General features: G+C 37.4%; 1 protein-coding gene across 1 annotated transcript; it reads right to left on the reverse strand.

The window, feature by feature from the left end:
• Window positions 1–588: 588 nt before the first annotated feature.
• On the reverse strand, window positions 589–9,868 carry LOC117911125. Its single transcript, XM_034825328.1, has 6 exons — window positions 9,516–9,868; window positions 9,321–9,416; window positions 6,873–6,913; window positions 6,098–6,215; window positions 5,671–5,751; window positions 589–905 (listed from the first exon to the last, which is right to left on the reverse strand). Exons 1-6 carry the CDS (start codon window positions 9,711–9,713, stop codon window positions 849–851), a joined length of 591 nt encoding a protein of 196 aa, XP_034681219.1. The 5' UTR covers window positions 9,714–9,868; the 3' UTR covers window positions 589–848.
• Window positions 9,869–10,188: the final 320 nt, after the last annotated feature.

Below are 10,188 nucleotides of genomic sequence, written 5' to 3' on the forward strand. Positions count from 1 at the left end.
ATCCATTACTCTGCTCACTGCCTACCGCTTTGTAAAATGAATGAGATAGGGAAGCCCCATTGCACCTTCCTGCTCCACGACTCTCTCTGTTGCAAAGGTCATACCTAGTCTCAAAATCAAGGCTATTTGATAGCTCTCACATTCGTAGTGTTATTGTCCTTTTTGGATATAAATTTATTCCTAAAACCAACGTAGAAAACTGGGTCCACTATATGTAGGAACCTCATTTTTCAATTTAAACAACATTTGATAATAATTCAGAACAAAATCAATGAGTCCATTGAACAATTAGGTTTCCTTTAGTTGAGAAAAGTTGCTGCTTCCATACAATTAATTAACTAAACGCAAGGTTGTTTTAAAGCACTTACTCATTGCAAAAGCTTCCTCCTGTCTGCGATGAACTCCTCTCTCTTTCCCTAATGCAGTCAACCCCCAACCCACCCACATTGTTGTGGAAGCATCGCCATTGTGATCTTCCCCACATAATCCGATATTTCAAAATCACACATGCAATTACGGGCATAGAGATTGGTTTTTCTTCACAGTTGACAACATTTGCAAATGTTTGTTCTAGATGCCCACCAGGGAAAAAAAAAAACACACTCAGCTCTAGGCATTGGAAAAAGAATGAGTCAGAGCTTTTCACATAAAATATACAACAAAGAATAGACCTTAACCAAGGGTTTAATTCCGAAAAAGCAGCCGCCCAACTACTGAATCAAACAAAAAGCATACAAACATTGGATTCATACAGGATTACTGAGTCAAACAACAAAAAGCATACAAACATTGGATTCATACAGGATGGATTCTCCTTCATTCTTGATTCCGCTAGCCATACAAATTGCCTAAGCTCTTTCCATGATAAGCAATGCTTCAAGTTCTTCCCTTCGCTGCTCCAATTCCTACAGTTATTAACACAAGAAAGTTACTATACATATCACTAATAACAATTTTTTTTTTTTAAAACGATGATGGATCTAATTAGAACACAACTCCAAAATTTCATATCTTTCAAGCCTTAAATACTGTCTATCCAAGTGAGGGATTCATTTAATTCTCAGATATCAGGACATGAGGATATGGCTAAATTAATCAAATTTTGCTCTTCTTTCAGTTTATCCCTTAGAACAAATTAATGTGTATAATTAAACTAAAACTGCCCAACATGAGTCTTTAAGCTCACTCACAATGAAATAGGAATTTTGCTCTTTTTCTTTTGTCAACATCAGTTGTTGCACACTATCCAACAGTTGAGCATGTTAGACACATATTTAATGCCATGTCCTACACGAGTACTTCATAAATTTTGAAGTTGGAACAGATTAAAGGGACTTTCTTTGGGGAGAAGGGGCCCAGAAACCTCAGTTAGTAAAGTGGGTCACCATTTTCTTAGACAAAAGATTGGGGGATAAGGAATCTTTCAACGCTTATCAAAACCCTTCTTTGCAAATGGAGTTGATGGTTTGCTAAGGAGAGGGGGGTTATATGGAAGCTTGTGATATCTGGAAAGTATGGAGTAGAAGAGGGTGGGTGGTGATCTAGGGAAGTAAAGAAAATTATGGGGTAGGATTATGAAAAGCAATTAGAAAGGATTGGGATCTCATGGCTTGTAAAGTTGCTTTTTCAATTGGGAATGGGTGGAGGGATTTTGGAAGGACAAGTAGTGTGATGACAAACCGCTCTATATTACATTCCCTTCTCTTTTTGCTATTGTTGATTCTGAGGCTTGGGTGGCAAATGTTCCAATCAGTCAAATGAAGGGGTTGTTGAGCCTCTTGCTTTTCTAGGCTCCTAAATGATTGGGACATGAATTTAGTGGAGAGGTTCCTATTGAGCTTGCATAGGAGGAGAGTAAGTAGCAAAGAGGAGGATAAGGTAATTTGAACAAGGTTGAAAATTGGTAAATTCTCTATTAAAGCTCTCTATAAAATTTTAGAACTAGGATGTATAACTTTGTTTCTAACATGTGTGATATGGAACTCTTGGGTGTTGTCTAAGGTGAGCTTTTTTGCTTGAGAGGCTACTTGGTCGAAGGTTTTAACTTTGGATCATTTGAAAAGGAGATGTTGGTCCTTGGTCAAAAGATATTTTCTTTGTTAGGAGGAAGAGACCATTGATCGCTTACTTATCCATTGTGTCAATACAAGGGTGTTGTGGCACCTGTCGTTCTTCCTCTTTAGGGTGCAATGGGTGCTTCCTTACATGGTCAGAGATACACTCTTAGGTTGACACAATTCTTTTGTGGGTAAAAAGTGAAAAAAGGTGTGACGGGTTGCTCCCTCGTGTTTATTCTAGACCATATGGAATTTTGGATGGTATGGAAGGAAAGAAATAGGATAGTTTTTGATAATGAGGCCCTATCTCTTCAAAGGTTGAAAAATTCCTTCATTTGTAATCTCTTCCTTTGGCTAATGCCTCCATAGTTGAAGGTCCCTTTTCTTTGTTTAATTTTGTGGACTGGTTGGGTTCTTGTTGAGGGCTGGTAAGAGTTTGTCCTTTTTGTTTCCGGTTTTTTGTAGGTGATGATTGTATACTCCCTGTATACTCTAGGTTACCTTTATTGCCCTTTTCTAATATATTTCTGTGCGTTTATCTATCAAAAAAAAATTCTAGACCATATGGAATGAAAGAAACTATAGATCTTTTGTGAATGAGGAGCATTTTGTGCTTAGACTAAAACATTCCTTCCTTTGTAATCTTTGATCTTAGTCTAAGTAGTTTTTAGTTTCTTTTCTAGTCCCTATTTTGTAGTAAAATTTGTGAACTAGTTGGACTCATTTTAAGGAGGGCGGTGTTTCTATTAGCCCTCCTTTTTGGAGGCACCTTGAGGTGTCTTTTGTATACATCTTGTGTACTTTAGGGCGCTTTGTAGGCGTCTTTTGTTTTCAATATATTATCTTGCTTTACTCATCAAAAATTTTTTTTGAAGTGGTATCAAAAAAAGAAACCTAGCATAGCCACCAATGGTGCTAATGTGGTGACAACAGAGAGGACATGTTTGGTAGGATAGAATTTTAGTTTGCTCCAATGGGAAGAGGGTGCCTAGGCTTTTACAAGTGGTGGTAAGGTCTTTGGCCTATGCCGTTCAGTCATGATGGGAGTCTTCTCCAAGGTTGATGACGATTTCCACAAAGTAGGGTTGTAAGGAGCTGGAGGTTAGGGATAATTGTGAGGATAGTCCACACATGGCTAGGATAGTGGGGGTTGACATTGGGTGCCATGTTTTCTATCAAGCGGCGTCAATAGGTCCTTTGTGTGTTGACCACGCTTTGAAAGGCTCAAGGCCCTCTTCCTATAGCAGTGTGTTGGAGGCTGAAGGAGTAGGTGAGAAGCTGGCCCTTAAGCATTCCTTATGGCCCATTCTAGGTCATTGGGCAGTGTTTCAAGCCCTCGTTCTCCTTTGGCCCTGGAAGAGGAAGGTTTCAAGTTGGTTGGGCCCAGTCAGCTTCCAACTGCTTTGGCCCCTTGTTCTTTAGGTCGGCCTACTGTAGACCCTATTCTTCCAATTTTGGGATAGGCCTTTTTTTTATAAGGGCCTGTCTAGTGGAGCCAACGGTTGTTTGAAAAGGCTCTTCATGCTAGCTAATAAAGGGATGGTGGTCTAGGAGCTTCCTCCTGATCCCTGCATCATGTCAACAGCTCTGTGTGTTATGTGTAGGTCCCTTATTATCTAAAGCAAATGGCTTTGTCAAATTGGCTTCGCCTCCATATTCCTTCTTGAGGGGTAAGGCTCCCTCTTCCTCTCTTTCTTCTTTTCCTCTCAAAGATAGGGGTCTTTTATTGGCGAGGGTGAATAACCTTAACCCTCAAAGGAAGCAGAACAAGGGGTCTCCAAGAGAAAGTGATGTTGAGGGTTGTGGACCTTCACTTTTGTCTCTCAACAAGGGTTTGGAACTGGATTTACCAGTGATTCTTTCTTCCGTCGATAAGAATGTAGACCCAGTCTCGTGCAATGATGAGGTTGACTCAAGAAAGGGCTGCTCAAAGACAGACTGGTGGGTGGGAAGGATGTGGAGTCAAAGGGGAATTGCACCAATTTGACTTCCCAGAAGTTCATCTCCTTCAACGAGTACTTGGGCTTGCCCGTGGAAGGGTTTGAGAAGGAAGCTGACTCCCAATTGAGAAAATTGGAAGCTCAAAAGGGTCATATAGTGGTGGGATCGAGTTTTAGAAGGAGGCCTCCTGCGTCTCGTTTTAAAAGGGACTGCTAAAGTTGGATTGCTCTGTTAACTATAATATTTCAAGTGATAAGGGGAGAAGAAACAGGAAGTGGGGGTTGGGTTTGGTATCCGAGTGCCTAGGCTAGGGTTAAGGTGTGGGGACATGAGGTGGAGAGGGGTAGGATGTTGGCAGACCCCTCTTCTTGTGTCAAGATTTCACAACTGTTGGTTCCCTTGTTTTTACTTAGTTTCAAGGTTTGTGAGCCAGGGAGTGGCTTGGGCAAGGCGGGCTCATGTTCCTCGTTGTTCTCTTAGCGTTGTAGGGCTTGGGTTGTTGTTTAATCCTTTCCCCTGATATTTGGCACTCTTGGTGCTCTTTGTATACTTCGTGTGTATTTGGTGTGCCTTTGTTTGATCTTTTAATATATTCGCTTATTTACCTATAAAAAAAGAAATAGCCACAAATTGTGTCAAGTCAGTCTGGAATTGAGACAACTATTGAAGTTGAGCTCTTTAACACCCTTGGATGGTCTCATTTAGTTTTTGGAATTGACATGATGAACCTTCTTGCAGAAGGAGATAGTGGTTGTTTCTTAGGTTTCTCTGGGGAGGGGAGATGTTCAGAGGTTTTCTTACTGGTTGAGGATTCTTTATTTGGCAAGAGACCTTCATCCTCTCAATTTCCTGGAAGCCTAGATGTTCCAATCATGTGGCTGACTTGGCTCAGAGAATAGCTAGATCTCTTGAATGTTTTGCACGAAAGGTCCTTGGAGGCTTTCTCACTGGTTGAGTATTCGATCTTTAGCAAGAGATATCACTATCCATATTTCTTGTAGGTTTAGATCTTCCAATTATGTAGCTAACTTGACTAAGATTGGAGCTAGATCTCTTGAGTGGTTGCAGGGGGGGTCCTTGGAGGCTTTCTAACAGGTTGAGAAGAATTCAGTTCTTGATAAAAGACACCTCCCTCTCCATTCTTGGAGCCATAGATCTTTCCCAACAAATGACTACATTTTATTTCATTTTTGTTAGATATTTCATTATATGCTGGAAGGAATTGCCAAAGCACATTTTGTGCAAGTATCTTTGAAAAAAGAAAAGGGCTCTTAAGTGGGACAAATGAGCTCCAGGTGAAAAATAGACTTGAACCACCAAATTAGATGGTTCTAAGACAGGAGGTCATGTACACCAACAACCATCATGATTCAGTGATTCTTGGAATATGCAAATTGAAAACTTCCTCCAGCAAGTCAAATCCAATGTAATTTAAAGAAACAAGTAAATTTGGATACTTCACAATAATATATCATCCCAACATCTTATAACCAAGATCTTTTTAGGTAGGTTATTAGTTTCTGGTTTTCAATCATTGATTCACCCACCATAAACCCAAGAAGATGCTTATAGAGGAGATGCCAAAGTACTCATATTTCAGATTCAAGCCTGGAATTGGAAATAGTTTGAACCCTCACTTACACCAATCACTTCTGAAAGTACAATAACTTACCTCTAAATCCTTAATTGCTTGCTCCCTCGAAACTTCTTTCTTTTGGCGAGCTCGTTTGAGAAAGCCAATGCACAGGATTCCCTGAAAGTTATTATTATACATAATTACTTCATTTTACTAACAGGAGAAATAGTTGAGAACTTAGTTGTTAAGCACAACAAACAAGAAAAGAAATTAACGAATTATTCTTTTTTAATAAGGAGAAATGTTCCTTTCTTTTCTTATTCCTTTTTCTTTTTTTTTTCTTAATGAGAAACCAAAGAATTTTATTAAAATACAAAATTGCAACTAGAAGGATAAGAGATCCTTCATGAAAGCAAATCTCACAAGATCCAAGAGGGCTAACACCAAATAACAAAGAAACAGATCTAGAAAAAAGATCTCCTGACTTAATTTAGGGATGATTGATGCTTCTCTGTCAGCTTACCGAAATAACATAGATTAAACCACAGGCAAGGAGCATATAGCTAGCTATGTTTTGAAGAAGAACGAGATCCTTTTGCTTACTAGATTCATTAGGAAAAGCTCTTGTCATCACTGCAACACTGAAGAGAGCAATCATTACTGTAAGAACCAAATAAGAATACTTTTGTGTGTGTTTGTGCATGCAACGCTTATGACAAAAGCTTCTATAAAAGGCCACTAGTACCAAAACGGGCCCTAACTCAAAAAGAACATTACATCCATCAGCGGTAGCTGTTATAACTGTCATCCTTTCTATCTGAAGTTTGGTTTTCAATTGCGTCCAATCAGAACTATCAACCATAACTCTGATCTGTTTCTACACATGCTCTAGTTTGTTTATAAATATGGCAGTCCAAACACAATGCAGCAACCCACTACTATAATTAAAATTTTAAAAAATAATAATACTTGAAAATCCAAAATTATATCATAATTGATATTTGGTTGGATCTGAGTTTCGTTGGGTACAGGAACCTAACCCAAAACTAAGACAATTTTTGGGAGAGAAATTTTGTGAAGAGACAAAATTGAGAACTTTCTAGCTGATGTATGAGACATACATAATTAAAATTAAAAATATAATTATTGAAAATCTAAAATTATATTGTAAGTGATATTTAGTTGGATCTGAGTTTGGCTGGGCATGGGAAACTAATCCAAAACTAAGAAAATTTTTAGGGAAGAATTTTTCTGAAGAGGCAAAAGTGAAAACTTTTTCACTGATGTATAAGACATACAAAATCTGCAGCATTCCCCTGCCAGCCCAATACTCCAACATCTGCAACATGTTGATCGAAATTTAGAATCAGATTATGTGACCAAGAACCTTATAACAATGACAACAATAACATAAGTATTATAACTTTGCAGATTAGAAAGGTCATAAATCAGTAATTTAGAAATTTGGATGTGCCATGGCATGTGAAGTGAACAACTGCAGCACACACATAGGGATACAAAAACAACGCTAATCATTTGTTTTTAAACCAGAAACAAAAGATGTATTAATTATGGATAAAAAGTACATGAGAAGGTTGGGGTCCTCCCCACAATATATGAAACAACACTAGTCATTAAGAATTCAATATGACAAGCTTTTGTCTAGAAGGTCAGATGTGACAATTATGAACAGTTTATAATGATATAGCTACAGAAAAAGATTTTTTAGAGGTAAGTTACCAAGAGCCACTTTTGTTTTCAATTATTGTGGTATGGAGGATATATTACACAAAACAGTGTCTCATTCATATCAAAGCACTATAGGTGATGAATCCATCTTATCATATAAATAAATAAATAAAATTTCCCATAGTTGGTACTCTTATTTCTATTAAGAAACATTTGCTTCCCCATGGAACAGCTTGATTCTTCTGCCTCAGCAAAAATTTGATTAGAAAACCCAAAGAAGAAAAGGTTGTTCTTTATGATCAATATCATCTTCATGTGTGCCCCAGGGACCTTCACTTGTACATTATCAGTCCTAGAATTGAGATTTGAGTGTAATAGGGGCATAGTATTGGTCTTAGAACGTGGAAGCAGAAACGGTATTTAGGCTTCCCTCAAAAAAGAAATACTTTCTTAATTCAAGAGTTACCCTTATACAACTAACACCGCAATCATGCTCAGATGTTGCAAATCAACTCAACAATGGCCATGTTCCAGTTAGGTGGAAGGTCATATTTACTGGTTAAGTTCATTGAACTGAGGTATTGGGTTATCCTATGAGCATTAAATGTTTCTCCTACAATGTGAACTGAACCTTTTGACCATGTATAGGACATCATTTTAGGACTTCATGCAATGAGATGGTTTAACTTCCCTTTTTATTTTTTTAAGTTCATTTTCCCATTGTGACTCCGTCATAGGGTACGGATTTGTGCCCTCAAATTTCAAGAGAAATAAAATTCCCTGTAAAATCCATAGGGGAGGTTCTAGATTCAATTCCTAACAACGGAAAGATGTCATCTATCAAAAAAGAAAAAAATTTGAAGTTCATAGATTGAGGTAAAATCAATTACAAATATCCGATATCATCAATTTGATATTGTTAGTAGAACACAAATGCAATAGATCAATTTCTAATATCCCATATAATCAAGTTTCATCAGTTTAATATAAAAGAATACCTTTGTTAAGTCTTGGTTAATGTGGTCTTTGGATGCATTTGGGGAGGATGAATGTTCTTTTTTTTTATTTGATTGATAGGTTGAAATTGGAGGAAATGATCATCATAAGTGTTGTGTGCTGGTCTTTATTTCTTTCTTTCTTTATTCATTTATATGTTACTTAGATGTTTTTTTCTTTCTAACTACTCTGTTTGGCTGTTCCTTTGTATACTTCTCATATATTAGAGCTGCCCCCTTTTGGCCTTTTAAATGTACATCTCTTATAATATCTGAAAAAAAAGGAAATTAAAAGAAGAAGAACAAAGGAAACAAGATGTAGCAAGTATGATTTCAAGTCATTTCTTTAAATTCTTTTAACCTCTATGTTTTAAAAAGGTTATTGCACATGATTACACATGGATCTAAAATATGGAATTTTATAGTTTTTAAAATTTTCTATTGAGCGCTAGGGCAGCAGCTCTTGTCATATTTTCAACTATATTACACCTTTTGTGTTATTTGTTTATTTAATATATGATACCAATTGAGTGTTCTTAATGGGGAAAAGCCCTCTAAAGTATAGTCAAGAAAGGGAAGGAAAGACATAAATAACTCTAAGTAGGATTAGTATTAGTTACAATTAGATTAGGATTAGTATCTGTTGGAGTCAAATTAGGAATAGCTAATTAGGTTATAGGAGAATTAAAATTAGAGTCATAATAAGTTAGTAGAATCCTAATAAAACTTGAATTTCTTAGAAGCCTATAAATAAGGTTAATTGGTGTAAACCAAAGTATTGACTATTAACAATATTATGCTTTCTTGTACACTTTGGAATTTTCAATGGTGAGATTACAGTAATCACACCATAAAATCTCTGGAATAAAATCTAAAGGCCTCGATTTTAATTAAAAAAAGTGAAAAAAAAAAAAACATAAAGATTAATCAACCTTTTAACAATTGGGCGGACCTCTGAAAATTTTGACGCAATGCAATCATCCTTCCAATGGGCATATTACAGCATTGCATATAGCTCGACAGTGGAGAAGCAAATAGTGAAAAATAAGTCAAGAAACAAACCTTCCAGAACTTCATGATGAATCCCCACTCCGTCTCAGCAACAACCACAAATAACGCAATCACAACAGCATAACACCGAAAAATCCCATCGAAAACCTACGGAACGCCATACAAACATCAAGCACCAACTCCACACTTGAAAAAGGCAAAGAATAAAAAATATAAAAAAATAAAAAAAGCAGTGATATTACGCACATCAGATCCGTTCTTGAAGGATCGGATGGCGGAGAGGACATTGACGCAAATGCAGAGAATGGCAGTCAAGGCCGTGATGAAGCTGAAGCATCGGCAGACGATCAAGAGAGGGTCGCCTCTGGCTCTGACTCTGGCGGCAGCGCCGGAAGTAGAAGAAGCAGCTCTGGGCAAGCCCTCTTCGTCGCCGTTTCCGGCCATTTTTCCTCAGCGTTTCTCGAGAAAATCGCTTGGCTCCAAGAAAATGAAAAATTGGTTAGGGCTGGCGAATGGAGTAATGTGTATGTGTGTATTTCTCCTCTACCTCCATCGTTGATTCTTCACCTGCTGTTCCAAGGCAAGTTGTTGGGAAGTGGCAGTGTACGTGTCGGTTGTCCAATTCATCTTCTGCCACGTTTCCGCCTTTGTTTGATTCTTTGGGACATCATAGCTTTTCTAAGTTTAGGAAGCTATGAATGTTTTTGTGATAATGACACATTAGTTTGATAAATATCTTCAAAATTAATCTAAATTGATATTTTTTTTAAATGTCGCTTTTAGTACAAACTCTAAATTTTAATCTCGATTGTTCCAACTTTTTCCAACCCCATAGCTAAGATATACCTTCCTGATGCATATAACATTTGATTTCGACGTTCATTTGTCATAACTCTAAATTGAATCCATCGTTACAATC

The sequence above is a fragment of the Vitis riparia genome, chromosome 3, assembly GCF_004353265.1.
Source record: "Vitis riparia cultivar Riparia Gloire de Montpellier isolate 1030 chromosome 3, EGFV_Vit.rip_1.0, whole genome shotgun sequence".
Lineage (NCBI taxonomy): Eukaryota > Viridiplantae > Streptophyta > Magnoliopsida > Vitales > Vitaceae > Vitis > Vitis riparia.